Here is a 20,414-nt window from a genome sequence, read left to right as displayed (position 1 = left end):
AGAGTTTTGGCTTTCTACACATTTGCAAATCCTAGACATTGTGGGAGTAGCATTCTTACCCCAAATGTTAATGCAAATAACTTTGAACTGAAGCCACAGCTCATCACCTTGGTGCAAAACAATTGCTCCTATGGAGGAGGACCACTTGAAGACCCAAACCAACACTTATCCACCTTTCTGAGTATTTGTGATACTGTCAAAACCAATGGTGTACATCCTGACATTTACAAGCTGATGTTATTTCCATTTTCCCTCAGAGACAAAGCTACTCAATGGTTAGAATCATTCTCGAGAGATAGCATCAACAATTGGGAAGATCTAGTGAGCAAGTTCCTTGCCAAATTTTACCCATCTCAGAGGATTATTAGATTGAAGACTGAAGTACAAACATTCACACAGATGGATACTGAACCCATCTATGAGGCATGGGAGAGATACAAGGCTCTAATCAGGAAGTGCCAGCCTGAAATGTTCAATGAATGGGACATATTGCAGAAATTTTTGTGAAGGCTTGACATTGAAATCTCAGGAGGCTCTAGATCATTCAGCTGGAGGCTCTTTGCAACTCATGAAAGCTGCAGAGGAGGCCCAAAATCTCATTGATATGGTAGCTAACAACTAATATTTCTTTGCTCACCAAAGGCAATGCCAACCATCACAAAGGAAAGGAGTGATGGAGTTGGAAGGAGTGGACTCAATCCTAGCTCAAAACAAAATGATACAGCAGCAAATTCAGTAACAATTTGAGCAAATGGCCAAGAGGATTGATAGCCTCTAAGTCAGCCATCAACCACATGGGGCAAGGTGAAGAAGCTTGTGAAGATCAACAGCAAGAACAAGTGAATTACATGCATAATCAAGGCTCTGGACACAATGAGGTTTATGGTGACACTTATAACCCATCCTGGAAGAACCACCCCAACCTCAAATGGGGAGACAATCACACTCAGACTCAACAGCCATGGCAAAAGAATTCAAACCAAAACAGTTGGAAAAACACAAACCACAACAACCAGCAGAATAACAACCAAAATACATACAAAAAACCCCAAAACACTTACCCCAACTCTAACCATCATCCATCCAATAATCAAACCACCAACCAAAATACTTACCATCAACCCTCAATACCCCACAACCAACCAATCTCACAAGACTCTCAGAGGATCACCAATTTGGAGCTCTTAATGGAGAAAATGATGAAGCACCAAGAGATGACAACAAAGAACCAGGAAGCTTCCATGAAGAATATGGAGAGGCAGATTGGACAGCTTTCTAAGCAAATTACTATTGAGAGACCATCAAGCTCATTACCAAGTGACACCATTCCTAATCCAAAAGAGGAGTGCAAAGCTATATAGCTGAGGAGTGGAAAGACATTGGTGGACAACAAAGAAGCAACCAAGAAGCCTAAGGAAAGCGACAAAGAACCAACAGAAAAAGAGGAAGCTAGCAACAAGGACATGAAAATAAGCAAAAATGTCCCAGAGAAGCTCAAAGAGAAGGACAACCAGCCACATAATTCAAGGGGAGAAAAGGAGGAACAAACCCAAGGACAGCAGCAAGCAGAGAAAAGCTTTACACCTCCACTGCCATATCCCCAAAGGTTCAACAAAGAAGCAAAGGATCAACACTTTCATAAGTTCCTTGAGACTTTCAAGAAGTTGGAGATAAAACATTCCCTTGGCTGAAGCATTAGAGCAGATGCCTCTATATGCCAAATTTCTGAAAGAGCTTATTAACAAGAAGAGGAGTTGGCATGAGAACGAAACTATAATGCTCACTGAAGAATGCAGGGTATTAATTCAAAAAGGACTTCCACCCAAACTTGAAGACCCTGGAAGTTTCTTTCTGCCTTGTACCATTGGAAGATTGATCATCAACAAGGCAATGTGTGATTTAGGGGCAAGTATCAACCTAATGCCCTCTTCTTTGGTGAAAAAGCTTTGTATAGAGGAAGTGAAGCCAATACAAATGTCTCTGGAACTGGTGGATAAGTCAGTGATATGCCCCAGGGGTGTGATTAAAAACCTTCTAGTTAAGGTAGACAAATTCATATTCCCTGCAGACTTTGTGGTCTTAGACTCAGATGAGGATGAAGGTGATTCCATCATACTTGGAAGACCATTTTTGGCCACAGCTAGGGCCATTATAGATGTGGAGCAAGGAGAGCTGACCCTCAAAATGCATGATGAAAACATCACTCTGAATGTATTTCTAGAAACACAGCTCATTGATAAAAAGAAGAATTGCATGGAAACTAACAAGGAAGACTTGCAATGGAAGGAAGGAAGCAACAAGACAACCAGTAATCACCCTCTAAAGTAAGAAACAGACAACACAGCAAGAAGAAAAGAGAATGAGATAATGTTGAATGATGAAGGAACTCAAGAAAAAATTGAATTGTTGACCACTAAGAAGGAAAATCCCAAAACAAGGTCCTCTGTCAAAAAAGAAAGATCAACAGAAAGGAGAAAGAAAAGCAAAAAAAAAGACTCAGAAGGGGTGGAAGAACAAGAAAATCCCAACTGAGGGGTTCTCCAAGGGTGATGAAGTACAGTTGATCTATCAACAGTTAGGAACAAGCCAACAAGCCAAAGACTACTACACAGTTTGCAAAATACTCTCACTTGAGCATGCTGAAATTGAGCATCAAGGAACAAAAAGGAAGCTCACAGTGAGGGGGGACAAGCTGAGATACTGTAGTCGTCAACCACCCTAATGGGGGCCAATGTCAAGTTAGTGACAATAAACGAGCACTCCATTGGAGGCAACCCATGATTTAGTTTTCTTGTCTCTAATATTTCAATATGAACAATAATTGTTGCACTAGCATGAATTTAATTCCTTTTAGAGAAAAATTGACAACTATTCATGACATTGGAGGGCATATGATCGAATTCTAAGTTTGGTGTGCCCATAGGCACACCAAAATATATGTTCCTTGGAATATGTAACCAAACATTCAAGCTGAGTGTTATACATATTACAAGAACAAGTCATGAAAGTCAAGAGTCTCTTCGAGTTTTGAAACTCATGAAAGTACAACGATGCTTACAGTTGTTAAAAAAAATATTTTTTTGTAAAAAAATTTTTGAAATAAAATAAAGCATTTCTTATGAAAGTTTAACCAAAAGTGACACTGAAATTTCAAAGGTAATAGTTAGGGGAAGTAACATGTTGGACTACATGACCAAACACTATGTTTGGTGTCCTCCAAAATTATACACAAAGAAGTCACAGTTAAATAAGCATAAGGAATGATGGTCAATCTATAGTTTTAGAAATGAAAGGTTCTCTTGTTGCAAATTTGATAATGCTTGTTTTGTTGTGATTATTAGGTAGTCAGAGAACTATTCAATGGAGGGTACAAGACAAGGAAAGGCAAGCTAGCATAAGGACAAAAATGGATCACATGGCTTGAAGGGAGAATCTGTACAACCCTGGAGAAATGCTTTGATGACTGAAGAGATGCACTTCATGGAGAGGCAAAATCTTGTCCTTATTCAACTTTGCATGCACTCTCTTGATTTGTAAATTGTCCAAATGAATCCTAACCATCCATCCCTCATTAAAGTGACTATAAAAAGCCTCCTTTAAACCATGCACATGAACGAAGAAGCTTCACACATCTTGGAGTCCAACCATTCAAAATTTGCGTTATTTATTACCAAAGCCCTAACACCTTGGTTCATCATTATTTACCATACCACCGTAGCCTCAAAACACTTTTCCTCGAAAAGCACATAAAAAATCCAACCTTCTCCAACCACCCGTAACCTCAACAATATCAACCAATCAAGGGAGCATGGCTTCTTCTTCAAGAGACAAACGAAGACGAGGAAAGGAACCCATGGTTGAAGAAAGTGAACCCGAATATAATCGATGGAAGTTCAAATCATGGTACCATCAATTGCAACTGGAATGGATGAATGGTAAACATATATATCCGGAAGTCCCAATTTTATTACCGGATGAAGGATGCCAGGAAATGAAAGCCAAGATTAAAAAGAGGAGATGGGAAGAGCTCACCTCACCAATCACTAGGATCAATGCAAACATCATAAGGGAATTTTATGCTAATAACCCAAGGCTTGACATGAATGAAGCCCCAACTTATAAGAGTTATGTACGGAGAATGAAAGTGGATTTTAGTTCAAAGGCTATCATGAAAGTCTTAGGACTAAAAACAGTCCATTTTGATGAGCCAGGGTACCATCAAAGAATAAATGAAGACCCTGATTATGATGAAATTGTTAGTGAAATATGTGTGGTGAACATGGGGTGGATAGGAGATGCTGACAACAAGTACAAATACTTGAGAAGAGGAGATCTCACCCCTGAAGCAAAAGGGTGGTATGAGCTAATAAAGAGATCAATCTTAGGCACAGTGAACACTTCGGAGGTCACAAAAAAAAGAGCTATCATGTTATATTGTATAATAATGGGAGGAGAAGTGAAGGTTCACGAACTCATTGCAAGTGATATTCAAAGGATTGCAGAGAAGAGTTCAGCTAAAGCTTGGCTACACTACCCGAGTACCATTATGCGGCTATGCAGGAAAGCCAAAGTGCCAATGGAGGATGCAAACCCAACATGGTTGAATCCAGGCCTACCTGTAACCTTCGAGAGAATGATGATTGTCATAGAGGTACAACAGGGTCGAAGGCCACAAAGAGGGAGAAGAAGAGAAGAACCACAAGAAGAACCACAAGGAGAACAAGAGGAACAGCAACAATACCAACCACAGAACAATATGGACATGGTTCAGATGCAAGAGGCAATTGAGAGGTTGTCACAACAATACATGGGGATTCAAGAGAAGCAGAAAGAATTCTATTCACAGTACACAAGGTCTCAACAAAGACAAGAGGAGCTTCAGTTGAGGATGATAAGTCAACAAAGGGATTATGAGTCAAGATCCTTAGTGATGCAACAGGAACAAGCTTTCCAATTTCATGAATCATTTGACTAGTTGACCCAACTGCAAGCTGAGAATATGAGAGCTTTCAAAGAATTCACAACCCTTCAGGATGCAAGGTATGGAGTTCAAGCTGACTATAACATAAATGGCCAAATAAAGTTGAGCTACATTGCGGATCATCTACACAATATGGAACCATCATTTCCTATTTATGATGAATACTTCAAGGGGAGGAATGAAAGAGAAGTAGAAAAAGCATTATTCCTTGAAGATAGAGTGAAAGAAACAATGAAGAAAGTTGGATTCTGGCAAAAGCTAACAGGCAAGGGCAAGGGAGAAACCAGCAAACAAGCAAGTGAGAAGAAAAAAGAAAGACAATTGAAAGGTGGAATTGCTCTTTGCTTATCACATCAAATAAAGAAAGAGCATGCTTGTTTAGTTGATAGTCATTTTATTTTAATAGTTTTTACATCCTGTCTGTTTAACTTTGCAATAAATAGGTTAGCCTAAGTGTGTTCTTGTATTTATTCACTTTCACCTAACTAAATGTATGCTTTGTCCCCTGTGCCTTTTTAATTTAATAAAAGAGAAATGCTTGAACTAGGAAGTAAATATCCAATGTTGCATAAGTAAGAATGAAAGTTAGTGGTGGTATTTGTTGATTTAATGTATGGTTCATAAAATAAGTGCTGCATAATGATATGTTCTTTGAAGTGTGAACTGGTTTGTTGTTATGAAGGCTTGTACCATTTAAGATCCCTTGAGAATGAAATAACAGAAAGAAAAAGGAAGAGAAAAAGCCAAAAGTGGCAAAGAAAATAAACAATAAGGCTAGGCACTAATAGCTTGGACCCTAGGACACATGCCTGTGGTGTTTTTGTATTAGGATATCCTTGGACAAGTAAGTTCTGAGGAGTATTTCAAAACTTGGCCACTTAGATCAACTGATTTGGGATTGCCAACTGAAAGTCCACAATAAAAAGCAACCTAGCTACAAAACACTTAGTTATCCAAAGAGATGCTGGGCATCAATGATCCTAGGAAGAAAAGGGTTAGCCATGTGTCTGTGGTGAAGGAATGTTGAGAAAAAATTAAGCCAAAGGATGCTGTAACATTTGCCACCAAGCCTTCAAAGAATAATAAGCTCTCTGAGAAAAACAAAGAGGGAAAAGTTAGCAAGGGAACAAGCCAAAGTAAAGCCTTGTAGCAGCAAACTTAGTAAACCTTTGAGGAAACATCTCTTATGTAACAGCAAGCAATAAATGAACCACCATTGTCTGTATATAAACCCCATGGACTAAATTCAACTATATGCTTAATAAGGATATGCACACTTCTCTGCTTCATGTCATTCTCTCTTATGTTTGATGCTTGCTTGGGGACAAGAAAGATTTAAGTTTGGTGTTGTGATGCCAAGGCATCTTAGCCTAGTTTTACTAGTCTTTTTCCTTTGTTTTAATAGGTTTTATACACTTTCTTAAGTTACAAGTAAGCCATTTGGGTAGGAATTCATGTGTATTTGGATTCAATCAACCATGAGTAAATTGACGCATTTTCATGAGATTTTGTGCTATAATTGCTTATATGTCAAGGATGATAAGAAGTCTCATGATTTTAGCATAGCTTTGATGCATTTGTTGATTGATGACAGGTGACCAAAAGGCTTGGAGGAAGGTTGAAGAAAGGGGATGGCAGCAATGGAAATGAAGGCAGCAAAACCACCCTGGGAAGAGCTCAAGTTTGTGCCAACGTTTGCCTCAAACTTGAGGTCAAACGTTGGCTTAAGAACAAGCCCTGGAGAAGCCAATGTTTGCACCAACGTTTGCCTCAAACTTGAAGTCAAACGTTGGTTCAAAATTATACTCTAGAGAAGCCAAAGTTTGCGCCAACGTTTGCCTCAAACTTGAGGTCAAACATTGGTGCAACAACAAGCCCTGGAGAAGCCAAAGTTTGCGCCAATGTTTTCCTCAAACTTGAGATCAAACGTTGGCTCAAAAACTAACCCTGGGGGAAGCAACGTTTGCGCCAACGTTTGCCTCAAACTTGAGGTCAAACGTTGGCTCACAAAGACACCAGGGGAGGCTTAACGTTTGCACCAACGTTTGCCTCAAACTTGAGGTCAAACGTTGGCACAATTACTATACCAGGGGGACTTAAAGTTTGACCAACGTTTGCCTCAAACTTGAGGTCAAACGTTGGCTGCAACATGGCCTTGGAGGGAGCACGTTTGAGCTCACATTTGACCTCAAACGTGAGTGACAGAAAGAGCACTGTTATGCATAAGGCTAACACTCCAACGTTTGAGTTAAAGTTTGCCTCAAACTTTGACTCAAACTTAAAAGCTCCAAAGTCCAAATTGCAAACGGATTTCTTTCCAAGTCCAAGAGCAATCAACTAAGGCTATCTTCAATCCAATTCCATCAAGGCCAAGGCCCAAATTCAAGGCTTAATGATCAAAAGAAGGAAGTGTATAAATAGAAGTTAGTTTGATTTAGAATAGGACGGCAACTTTTACTTTGAACATTTGTACCTCTTTTAGAATTTTTTCTTTCTGTAACTTTGATTTTGGATCTTGGAGGAGAATTGAATTCTCTTCCTCTCTGGGTTTCCTATTTTCATTTTCTGCAAAGCTTTACTTGAGTCTTGGGTGTTGAGAATTGAGAAAATTCTGTCTCAATCTTACCTTGAGATCTCTCTCTGTTTTTATTTCACTGCATCATTGGAGAAATTGAGATTTTAATTTATTTCTTCTACTGTTTGATTTTAAATTCACTTGCAATTGATTTCTGAATTGGATCAAGGAAGGTAGTGAGATCTGGATTTAGTTTTCTAGTCTCTTCACCCCTGAGATCTGGAATTTCCTTTCTGTTCATCTGTTGAGGCTTCTTCAAGCCAAATTACTTTTTCGGTTTGAGATTTACTTCAGTTTAATTCATCCTTTATTTTCCTATCCATTGCAATTTACTTTTCTTTGTTTAATTTCTGCAATCTCAATTCCCAATTCCTTTTATAATTCAAGTAATTTACATTTCTTGCACTTTAAGTTTCAGTCATTTACATTTCTTGCAATCTAAGTTTCTACAATTTATATTACTTGCACTTTAAGATTCAGCGTCTTTACTTTCTTTGCCCTTTAATTTACAGTCAATTATCCCTCTCCCTTTAAATTTCAAGCAATTTAGCTTCTGTTGGATACAAATCACTCAAATCAACTCTTGTTCGCTTGACTAAATCAACCACTAAACCAAAATTGCTCAATCCTTCAATCCCTGTGGGATCAACCTCACTCACGTGAGTTATTATTACTTGATGCGACCCGGTACACTCGCCGGTGAGTTTTATGTTGGATCGTTTTTCACACATCAAAACTATTGGGAGCAAATCAACACCTCTTTAGGGGAATTGAGTTCTAACATGAGGAAACTAAGGATGGAGCACCAAGAGCATTCCATCATCCTCCATGAAATCAGAGAGGACCAAAGAGTCATGAGGGAGGAGCAACAAAGGCAAGGAAGAGACATAGAGGAGCTCAAGCACTCCATAAGATCTTCAAGAGGAAGAACTAGCCGCCATCACTAAGGTGGACCCGTTCTTTAATTTTCTTGTTCTTATTTTTCTGTTTTTCGAAATTTATGCTTTATGTTTTGTCTATGTTTGTGTCTTTATTACATGATCATTAGTGTTTAGTGTCTATGTCTTAAAGCTATGAATGTCCTATGAATCCTTCACCTTTCTTAAATGAAAAAATATTTTTATTTGCAAAAGAACAAGGAGTACATGAATTTCGAATTTTATCTTGAAAATAGTTTAATTACTTTGAGGTGGTGGCAATACTTTTTGTTTTCTGAATGAATGCTTGAACAGTGCATATTTTTGATATTGTTGTTTATGAATGTTAAAATTGTTGACTCTTGAAAGAATAATGATAAAAGAGAAATATTATTGATAATTTGAAAAATCGTAAAATTGATTCTTGAAGCAAGAAAAATCAGTGAATAGCAAAAGCTTGCAAAAAATTGCGAAAAAAAAGAAAGAAAAAGAAAAAAGCAAGCAGAAAAAGCCAATAGCCCTTTAAGCCAAAAGGCAAGGGTAAAAAGGATCCAAGGCTTTGAGCATTAATGGATAGGAGGGCCCAAAGGAATAAAATCCTGGCCTAAGCGGCTGAATCAAGTTGTCCTAACCATGTGCTTGTGGCGTGAAGGTGTCAAGTGAAAAGCTTGAGACTGAGCGGTTAAAGTCATGGTCCAAAGCAAAAAAAAAAAAGAGTGTGTGCTTAAGAGCTCTGGGCACCTCTAACTGGGGACTCTAGCAAAGCTGAGTCACAATCTGAAAAGGTTCACCCAGTTATATGTCTGTGGCATTTATGTATCCGGTGGTAATACTGGAAAACAAAATGCTTAGGGTCACGGCCAAGACTCATAAAGTAGCTGTGTTCAAGAATCAACATACTAAACTAATAGAATCAATAACACTATCTGAATTCTGAGTTCCTATGGATGCCAATCATTCTGAACTTCAAAGGATAACGTGAGATGCCAAAACTGTTCAGAAGCAAAAAGGCTACTAGCCCCGCTCATCTAATTGGAACTAAGTTCATTGATAAGTTTGGAATTTATTGTATTTTCTCTTCTTTTTATCCTATTTTGTTTTTAGTTTCTTGGGGACAAGCAACAATTTAAGTTTGGTGTTGTGATGAGCGGATAATTTATACCCTTTTTGGCATTGTTTTTACATAGTTTTTAGTATGATTTAGTTACTTTTTATTATATTTTTATTAGTTTTTATGAAAAAATCACATTTCTGGACTTTACTATGAGTTTGTGCATTTTTCTGTGATTTCAGATATTTTCTGGTTGAAATTGAGAGACCTGAGCAAAAATCTAATTCAGAGGCTGAAAAAGGACTGCAGATGCTGTTAGATTTTGACCCTCCAGCACTCGAAGTGGATTTTCTGGAGTTACAGAAGCCCAATTGGCGCACTCTCAATTGCGTTGGAAAGTAGACATCTTGGGCTTTTGATAAACCCCAATTTTGTGGTTTATATTGTGTAGAATTTGGGGAGTTTTGTCAATATTTTTCACACTTATTCACAAGAAATGCATGGTTTTGTGTTCTCTTCCTAATATTGCTCCATGATGAAAAACATGCTTATTTTGCCTTAGAATTGCTATATTTTGATCCTCTTTTATTGTCATTCAATGCCGTGATGTATTTGCTGAGTGATTTCAGGATTTATAGGACAAGAATGGCCTAGAAGAGAGAAAGAAAGCATGCACAAAAGGGAGGAACATGAAGACTTGGATTTTGGGAACTTCAGCACCAACACGCACGCGCACTTCACGTGCACACGTGGATGTGGATAGCTGGAAGCGGTGTGCAAGGATGGACGCATCCGCGCGGATCAGAGAAATCCCACCAACCCGCACGCGCACATGACGCGCACGCGTGGATCACAAAAGCAATCGGCGCGCACGCACACATGGCGCGCACGCACGCATGGCGCGCACGCGCGGAAAGCTGCACGTGACCTCATTAAAGGAAATCGTGCCTGACGATTTTTGAGGCTCATCAGGCCCAAATTCAAGCTGTTTCTGCATGGAAAAGACCCAAGGATGCTAGGGAAAAGGGGGGGGGGATCAATCATTTTACACTTACACACAATTTTAGCTAGTTTTTGGTTCTTTGTTCTTCTTGAGAGAGAAACCCTTGTTCCTCTCTAGATCTAGCTTTAATTTGATCTTTCCTTGTTGAATTCTGAATTGGATATTGTTAATTACTAGTTTTAATTGTTTAATTTGAATTCTCTAGTATAATTTTGTTTAGATCTTGTGTTAGTTTTATATTTCCTTGTTGTTTGTCATTTTATACTCATTCCATGAATCTTGTAGATCTTGATTTGTTATTGTTGCATTGATGATTTCCATGATTAATTGTGTTGTTTGAGTGATTGTATGTTGATAATTGTTAGTGGGTACTTGTTAGTTCCAATTTAATTGCAATTTAAATAGGTCTTTTATTAATGCTTACCATTTGTTTGATGAAATGTTTCCTTTGATTATGTAGTAGTTCTCTTTACTCTTGGCCTAGGCTAAGGGAATTGGGTAAACTTGAGTCATTGGGTCTAATGGATTTGATGATTTGAGAACCCTTAGTGGTCAATTTGATAGCCATTAACACTAGCCTACTACCAAGTTAATTGGTAGTTAGATTGAACCTTATGGTTTGATGTTGACCAAACTATTTAACATACTTCAAGTATAGAAGTAGACTTAATGAGTTTGGTTATTCATAATTGTCATGATATGGTTATTAGACAAGGATAGTGACCCCAATTCCCATGCCTAGCCAAGAGTTGCTTTTATCATTCATATTTGAAAATCCAAAAATCTTTACTGCTTTGTCTTAGTTATAGTTACTTGTTTAGTTTAGAATAGAATTACATTGGATGTTATTTTATGAGTTTGGAATTATCTACATTTTGCTCTAGTTGTTTGAATTAGTTTCTTGCATCTCAAGATTACTTGCTTGTTGGTATTCCTAGTTTAATTTCTTGCTCATGATTTGCAACCCCGGATTTCTAACCAATGTTGAAGCACATGTTTGCCCATTCCTTGTGAGACGACCCGCGGTTTGAATACTTCGGTTACTTTTATTGGGGTTGAACTTGTGACAACCAAATTCCCTTCTAAATTTGATACTCGAGGATTGTTGTTGGGAAGAGCTATACTTGCAACGGGATTTTATTGAGAAATTCTATACCAACATAGTCTTTGGGGCGATCAGCTTTCAAGCAATGTATAATAGTCTATACTTTGCCCGAGATTTGATGGCCCAAATTGGCATTCAAATGCCCACCAAAGACCCTTTTCTGGAGTAAAATGCCAGAACTGGCACCAAAACTGGAGTTAAACGCCCAAACTGACACCCAAGCTGGCGTTTAACTCCAAGAACAGCCTATGCACGTGTAAAGCTCAATGCTCAGCCCAAGCACACACCAAGTGGGCCCCGGAAGTGGATTTCTGCACTATCTGCACTTAGTTACTCATTTTCTGTAAACCAAAGTTACTAGTTTAGTATAAATAGCACTTTTTACTATTGTATTCACATCTTTTGATAGACTTTTATCATCTTTACAGACTTTTGAGACTATACTTGGAGACCATTGTTCACGTTTGGAGGTTGGCCTCACGGCCATGCCTAAACCTCTTTTACTTATGTATTTTCTACGGTGGATTTTCTACACCCTATAGATTAAGGTGTGGAGCTCTGCTGTTCTTCATGAATTAATGCAATTACTACTGTTTTCTATTCAATCACACCTGATTTTATTCTAAGATACTCACTCGTACCTCAATCTGGAGAATGATATGATCCGTGACACTCATCATTATTCTCAAACCTATGAACGCGTGCCTGACAACCACTTCCGTTCTATCTGAGCTCAACGTAGTCATTGGGCGACAACTTGAGTGCGTATCTCTTGGATCTCTAATACACGAACTGAGTCTGTGAGATTAGAATCTTCGTGGTAGAGGCTAGAACCATTGGCAGCCATTCCTGAGATCTGGAAAGCCTAAACCTTGTCTGTGGTATTCCGAGTAGGATCTGGGAAGGGATGACTGTGACGAGCTTCAAACTTGCAAATGTTGGGCACAGTGACAGTGTGCAAAAGGACAAGGGTCCTATTCCGACGCTAGCGGGAACTGACAGATGATTAGCCGTGCGATAGCTGTACTTGGTATTTGGTGCACGAAAATTACTTCACACTATGTAATTCCGCACAACTAACCAGCAAGTGCACTGGGTCGTTGATGACAAGTCATCTTAGCCTAGTTTCACTAGCCTTTTTCTTTTGTTTTCAATTGAATTATGCACTTTCTTGAGCCATAAGCAAGCCAATTGGATAGATTTTCATGCTTCCTTTGATTTAATCAACCATGTATGAATTCATGCTATTTCATGAGGTTTTCTGCTATAATTGTCACATATTATGAAAGAATGAATATCTCATGATTTTGAGCATAGCTTTGATGTGTTTGGTTGATTAATGATAGGGGAAGAAAGCTTGGAAAAAGGTTGAAGCAAGAAAGAATGGCTAGGAGGAAGAGAGGACAAAAAGTTTGAGCAAAAGTTTGCCTCAAACTTTTTGGCAAACGTTGGCGCATGAACAACACACCCTGGAGAGCAAAAGTTTGCGCCAACGTTTGCCTCTAACTTTTTGGCAAACGTTGGCACCATGAGTGTGCAAGGGGAGGCCAACGTTGGAGCAAAAGTTTGACCCCTAACTTTTGCCCCAACGTTGGTATCAGCAAAAGAGGGTGGCTGATGTAAAAAGTTGGAGTAAAAGTTTGCCTCAAACTTTTACTCAAACTTTTACTCAAGCTTTCATGATTCCAAACCCGGTTCAATTCGATTCTTCTCCAAACTCCAAGAGCAATCAACCAAGGCCTCTATCAACCCAATTCCATCAAGAGCAAAGGCCCAATTGAAGGCTTGAAGACCATTTGAAGAAAGTGTATAAATAGCATAGGATTTAAGTTTTTAGGAGAGCTTTCTTTTCGGTTTGATTAGTGCACTTAGTAGAGAGCTCATTTTACATTTTTCTTGGCATTGTTGTTTTAATTCAAGAGAATTTGGGAGGAGAATTGATCTCTCTTCTTCCTTGTTCTTGCCCAGCACTCTTTACTTACAATTGTCTTGGATCTTGGGTTGGAGAATTGAAGGAAATCTGTTTCAATCTCACCTTGGGATCTTGTTTAATTCTCTGCTTAATTGAATTTCAGTTTCGGTTAATTGCTTCTTCATCTACTTTCTTTGCTATTTACATTTCCTTTGCAATTGTTCTTGTTGGATCTAGGAAGGCATTGAGATCTAGACTTGGTTATCTAGTCTCTTGGGTCCTGAGATCTACCAAATCTTGATTCGCTTGACTAAATCAACCACTAAGCTAAAATTGCTCAATCCTTCAATCCCTGTGGGATCGACCTCACTCCCGTGAGTTATTATTACTTGATGCGACCCGGTGCACTTGCCGGTGAGTTTTGTGTCGGATCGTTTTCCGCACATCAGTCGTCCAAGTAATACCTTATGTGAGTAAGGGTCGAATCCCACGGAGATTATTGGCTTGAAGCAATCTATGGTTATCTTGTAACTCTTAGTCAGGAAAACAATTCACTTATCAAATTGAATTATGAAAAATAAGAGAGTATGAAATAAATACTTATTATGCAGTAATGGAGAATATGTTGGGATTTTGGAGATGCTTTGTCTTCTGAATTTTAGCTTTTCTCTTGTATTCCTCTTCTTTCATGCATGCAAAAGTGCAAAGTTCCTTCCATGGCAAGCTCTATGTATGGTGTCACCGTTGTCAATGGCTACTTCCCATCTCCTCAATGAAAATGGTCCAAATGCTCTGTCACAGCACGGCTAATCATCTAGAGGTTCTCGATAATACTGGAATAGGATTTACTATCCTTTTGCATCTATCACTACGCCCAACACTCGCGAGTTTGAAGCCCGTCACAGTCATCCAATCCCAGAATCCTACTCGGAATACCACAGACAAGGTTTAGAACAAATTTCAGATCTAAAATGTCATGAGATACAAAATAAATCTCTAAAAGTTGTTTAAATACTAAGCTAGTAACCTAGGTTTATAGAAAATGAGTAAACTATGATAGATAGTACAGAAATCCACTTCTGGGGCCCACTTGGTGTGTGCTGGGGCTAAGATTAAAGCTTCTCACGTGCCTGGGCTGCTTTGGGCGTTCAACGCCAGGTTGTAACCTGTTTCTGGCGTTGAACTCCAACTTGTAACCTGTTTCTGGCACTGGACGCCAGACTGCAACATGGAACTGGTGTTGAACGCCAGTTTACGTTGTCTATCCTTGAGAAAAGTATGGACTATTATATATTGCTGGAAAGCCCTGGATGTCTACTTTCCAACGCAATTAGAAGCGCGCCAATTGGACTTCTGTAGCTCCAGAAAATTCATTCCGAGTGCAGAGAGGTCAGAATCCAACAGCATCAGCAGTCCTTTTTCAGCCTGAATCAGATTTTTGCTCAGCTCCCTCAATTTCAGCCAGAAAATACCTGAATTTACAGAAAAACACACAAACTCGTAGTAAAGTCCAGAAATATGAATTTTTCCTAGAAACTAATGAAAATACACTAAAAACTTAACTAAAACATCCTAAGAACTACATGAAATTAACCCCAAAAAGCGAATAAAATATCCGCTCATCACAACACCAAACTTAAATTGTTGCTTGTCCCCAAGCAACTAGACAAATAAAATAGAATACAGATAAGTCACGAAGCAATAATATCTCAGAGTTTTTGTGTGAAGCTCAGATTCTAATTAAATGAGCGGGACTAGTAGCTTTTTGCTTCCGAACAGTTTTGGCATCTCACTTTATCCATTGAAGCTCTGAATGATTGGCATCTATAGGAACTTAGAATTTAGATAGTGTTATTGATTCTCCTAGTTTAGTATGTTGATTCTTGAACACAGCTACTTTATGAGTCTTGGCCGTGGCCCTAAGCACTTTGTTTTTTCCTTTATTTTGCTGTTCATCCTTTATTTTGCTGTTCTTCCTTTATCTTGGTGACAGATGCTTCAAGCTGTTCCCAATATTCAAATTGAGGGACTTCCGGGAGGAATTCTTGCGCCCTCCTCTTGATGGGGTCATCCTGCATTTGTTGTTTTTCCATTGTGGTTTTAGTGATTGGTTGCTCCACTGAGATGTACTCCGTTATTCCCATCCTCACTCCAGCATCTTTGCAGAGCATAGAGATTAGGCTTGGATAAGCCAACCTGGCATCTTTGGAGTTCTTGTTTGCAAGTATGTAAAACTCAGATGGAATCAGTTGATGAACTTTCACTTCTTTTCCCAACATAATGCAATGGATCATCACTGCTCTTTTAACGGTGACTTCAGAACGGTTGCTAGTGGGCAATATAGAACGCCCAATGAAGTCCAGCCATCCTCTGGCGACTGGTTTGAGATCTTCTCTCTTGAGTTGATTTCGGACACCCTTGCTGCTGGTGGTCCACCTGGCTCCAGGGATGCATATATCCTCTAGAATCTTATCCAGGCCCTTGTTTGTTCTCATCATTCTCCTATTGAAGGAGTCTGGGTCATCTTTCAGCTGAGGTAGCTTAAAGATCTCCCTGATTTTGTCAGGGTGGATGTGAACAATCTTTCCTCTAACCATAGTCCGATAGTCATAGAGGGCAGTTCTAGATATTCTCTGCCTGTCTGTTTGCCACAGATTAGCGTAGAACTCCTGAACCATATTCCTTCCCACTTTTGTTTCAGGATTAGCTAGGACTTCCCAGTTCCTGTTTCGAATCTGCTCTTGGATCTCCGGATATTCATCTTCCTTCAGATCGAACTTGACTTCTGGGATTACTGATCTTAGACCCATTATTTTGTAGTAATGGTCTGAATGTTCTTTGGTTAAGAACTTCCCTTGATTCCAAAGTGGTTTTGGAGTACTCTCTTTCTTGCCTTTTGGAGTGGTTTGTTTTCCTTTAGGGGTCATGATCTTAGTGGGTATAATTTAGTGATCACAGATAAACACACCAAACTTAGAGGTTTGCTTGTCCTCAAGCAAAAGAAAAGAAAGGAGAGGGATAGAAGGAGAGCTAGTGTCGAACGGTGGATGAGAGGAGGGAGGCCGAAAGTGGATTTAAAAGGGGGGGTGGGTTTTCGAAAATTTAAAAAAAAAAAGATAAGATAGAAGATATGATTTATAAAAAATAAGTATGATATGAGAAGATGTGATTTAAAATTTAAAAGATATGAAAGATATTTGAAAAATATAATTTTGGATTTTGAAAAAGATAATGTGGAGATTTGAAAAAGATATTGATGAGTTGAAAAGATTTTAGAATGAAAAGAGATAGATTTGTTTTTGAAAATTTGAAAAAGAGTTGGATTGGATTGAAAAAGAATTTGTGCTTATGGATTAAGATACATTTGATATTTTTAAATTAGGGTTTTTAGAAATTAGGGATTTTAGAAATCAGGGTTTGTAACATGTTTATGCAAGAAATCATGAATTGAAACATGAAAATTAAAATTAAAATGACAAATACGAAGCAAAAATGAATTTACCTCCTCCCCACCATCCTGGCGTTAAACGCCCAAATGCTGCATGTTTTGGGCATTTAACGCCCAAATGCTGCTTCTCCTGGGCGTTCAACGCCCAGCTGTTGCTTCTTTCTGGCGTTGAACGCTAGGAACTCCTTTGTCACTGGGCATTTTTCTGAACGCCCAGGACGCTGTAAATCTGGCGTTAAACGCCCAGAAGGAGCTTCTTTCTGGCGTTCAATGCCCAGAAGATGCTTCTTTCTGGCGTTTAACGCCCAAATAGCTATCCTTACTGGCGTTCAACGCCCAGTGGATGCTTCTTTTGGGCGTTGAACGCCCAAAACAGATTTTTACTGGCGTTTTCTTGCCATTGAGCTCTTTTTCTCTGTTTTGTGTGCTGAATCCTTCTGTAACCCTGTGAACTTATGTAATTGACTCTTTATCTTATTAACAATGAACTTTATATAAACAAATAAAATTAAGAATAGGGTAAAATGATAGAGAAAGTGTTGCCAATGGCTGGGTTGCCTCCCAGCAAGCGCTTCTTTATTGTCTTTAGCTGGACCTTGCTGAGCTTTTTAATCTAGCCTCAGCCTTGAGCACTCTTGCTCAACATTGCCTTCAAGATAGTGCTTGATTCTCTGTCCATTAACAATGAACTTCTTATCAGAATCAATATCTTGAAGCTCCACATAACCATATGGTGATACACTTGTAATCACATATGGTCTCCTCCACCGGGATTTCAGTTTCCCGGGGAATAGCCTGAGCCTAGAGTTAAACAACAGAACCTTTTGTCCTGGTTCAAAGACTCTTGATGACAGCTTTCTGTCATGCCATCTTTTTTATTTTTCCTTATAAAGCTTGGCATTTTCAAAAGCAGTGAGTCTAAATTCCTCTAGATCATTTAGCTGGAGCAATCTTTTTTTTTCCGGCTAATTTGGCATCAAAGTTCAGGAATCTGGTTGCCTAGTAGGCCTTATGTTCCAGTTCCACGGGCAGATGACAGGCCTTACCATATACAAGCTGGTATGGAGAGGTCCTTAGAGGAGTTTTGAATGCTGTTCTATAAGCCCACAGAGCATCATCCAAGCCTCTTGTCCAATCCTTTCTACGGGTACTTACAGTCCGTTCCAGGATTCTTTTTAGTTCTCTATTAGAAACTTCAGCTTGCCCATTTGTCTGTGGATGATATGGAGTGGCCACCTTATGGCTAATCCCATACCGGACCATGGCAGAGTAAAGCTGTTTGTTGCAGAGGTGAGTGCCCCCATCACTGATTAGTACTCTAGGGACACCAAACCTGCTGAAGATATGTTTCTGGAGGAATTTCAGCACTGTCTTAGTATCATTAGTGGGTGTGGCAATGGCCTCTACCCATTTTGATACATAATCGACTGCCACCAGAATATAAGTGTTTGAGTATGATGGTGGAAACGGTCCCATGAAGTCGATTCCCCATACATCAAACAACTCAATCTCCAAGATCCCTTGTTGAGGCATTGCGTAACCATGAGGCAGATTACCAGCTCTTTGGCAGCTGTCACAGTTACGTACAAACTCTCAGGAATCTCTATATAGGGTAGGCCAGTAGAAGCCACATTGGAGGACCTTGGTGGCTGTTCGCTCACCTCCGAAATGGCCTCCATATTGTGATCCATGGCAATGCCATAAGATCCTCTGTGCTTCTTCTCTAGGCACACACCTACGGATTATTCCGTCTGCACATCTCTTAAAGAGATAGAGTTCATCCCACAAGTAGTACTTTGCATCAGTAATTAATTTTTTCTTTTGTTGCCTGCTGTACTCCTTGGGTATGAACCTTGCAGCTTTATAGTTTGCAATGTCTGCAAACCATGGTGTTTCCTGAATGGCAAACAAATGCTCATCTGGAAAGGTCTCACAGATTTCAAGAGAGGGGAAGGACATCCCTTCTACTGGCTCTATCCGGGACAGATGATCAGCCACTTGGTTCTCTGTTCCTTTTCTGTCTCTTATTTCTATATCAAACTCTTGCAAAAGCAATACCCATCTTATAAGCCTGGGTTTTGAATCCTGCTTTGTAAGTAGATATTTAAGAGCAGCATGGTCAGTGTACACAATCACTTTTGATCCTACTAAGTATGATCTAAACTTGTCAATGGCATAGACCACTGCAAGCAATTCCTTTTCTGTGGTTGTGTAATTTTTCTGGGCATCATTTAAAACACGGCTAGCATAATAAATGACATGCAGAAGTTTGTCATGCCTCTGCCCCAGTACTGCGCCAATGGCGTGATCACTGGCATCACACATTAATTCGAATGGTAATTTCCAGTCTGGTGCAGAGATAACTGGTGCTGTGACCAGCTTGGCTTTCAGAGTTTCAAACGCCTGCAGGCACTCTGTGTCAAACAAAAATGGCGTGTCAGCAGCTAGCAGGTTGCTTAGAGGTTTTGCAATTTTGGAAAAATCCTTTATAAACCTCCTATAGAATCCTACATGCCCCAGAAAGCTTCTGATTGCCTTAACATTGGCAGGTGGTGGTAATTTTTCAATTACCTCTATTTTAGCTTGATCCACCTCTATTCCCTTGTTTGAAATTTTATGCCCAAGGACAATCCCTTCAGTCACCATAAAGTGACATTTTTCCCAGTTTAAAACCAGGTTGGTCTCTTGGCATCTTTTCAGAACCAGTGTCAGGTGATCAAGATAGGAGCTGAATGAGTCTCCATATACTGAGAAGTCATCCATGAAGACTTCCAGAAATGTTTCTACCATATCAGAGAAAATAGAGAGCATGCATCTCTGAAAGGTTGCAGGTGCATTACACAGCCCAAATGGCATCCTTCTGTAAGCAAATACTCCAGATGGACATGTGAATGCTGTTTTCTCTTGATCCTGGGGATCTACTACAATTTGGTTGTAGCCTGAATAAGCATCCAAAAAGTAGTAATAATCATGACCTGCTAGTCTTTCTAGCATCTGGTCTATGAATGGTAAAGGAAAGTGATCCTTTCTGGTGGCTGTATTGAGCCTGCTGTAGTCAATACACATGCGCCACCCTGTAACTGTTCTTGTAGGAACCAGTTCATTTTTTTCATTATGAACCACTGTCATGCCTCCCTTTTTGGGGACAACTTGGAAGGGCTCACCCAGGGGCTATCAGAAATAGGATAAATAATCCCAGCCTCTAGTAATTTGGTGACCTCTTTCTGCACCACTTCCTTCATAGCTGGATTTAGCCGCCTTTGTGGTTGAACCACTGGCTTAGCGTTATCCTCCAATAAGATCTTGTGCATGCATCTAGCTGGGCTTATGCCCTTAAGGTCACCTATGGACCACCCAAGAGCTGTCTTGTGTGTCCTTAGCACTTGAATAAGTGCTTCCTCTTCCTGTGAACTTAGAGCAGA

The 20,414-nt window shown here is 39.4% G+C and overlaps 1 protein-coding gene across 1 annotated transcript in view; it reads left to right on the top strand.

Moving 5' to 3' along the window:
* LOC110272041 overlaps window positions 5,000-20,414 on the top strand; it is a 28,403-nt gene continuing 12,988 nt past the window's right edge. The window contains exon 1 of the mRNA XM_021123831.1: window positions 5,000-5,275. Within this exon, the coding sequence (XP_020979490.1) occupies window positions 5,000-5,275 (276 nt within the window). The remainder of the gene's footprint in view (window positions 5,276-20,414) is intronic.

Source organism: Arachis ipaensis, chromosome B05, assembly GCF_000816755.2.
Source record: "Arachis ipaensis cultivar K30076 chromosome B05, Araip1.1, whole genome shotgun sequence".
NCBI classification, from domain to species: Eukaryota; Viridiplantae; Streptophyta; class Magnoliopsida; order Fabales; family Fabaceae; genus Arachis; species Arachis ipaensis.
The sequence above is the reverse complement of the archived record's forward strand: the minus strand, read 5'-3'. Positions and strand labels throughout refer to the sequence as shown.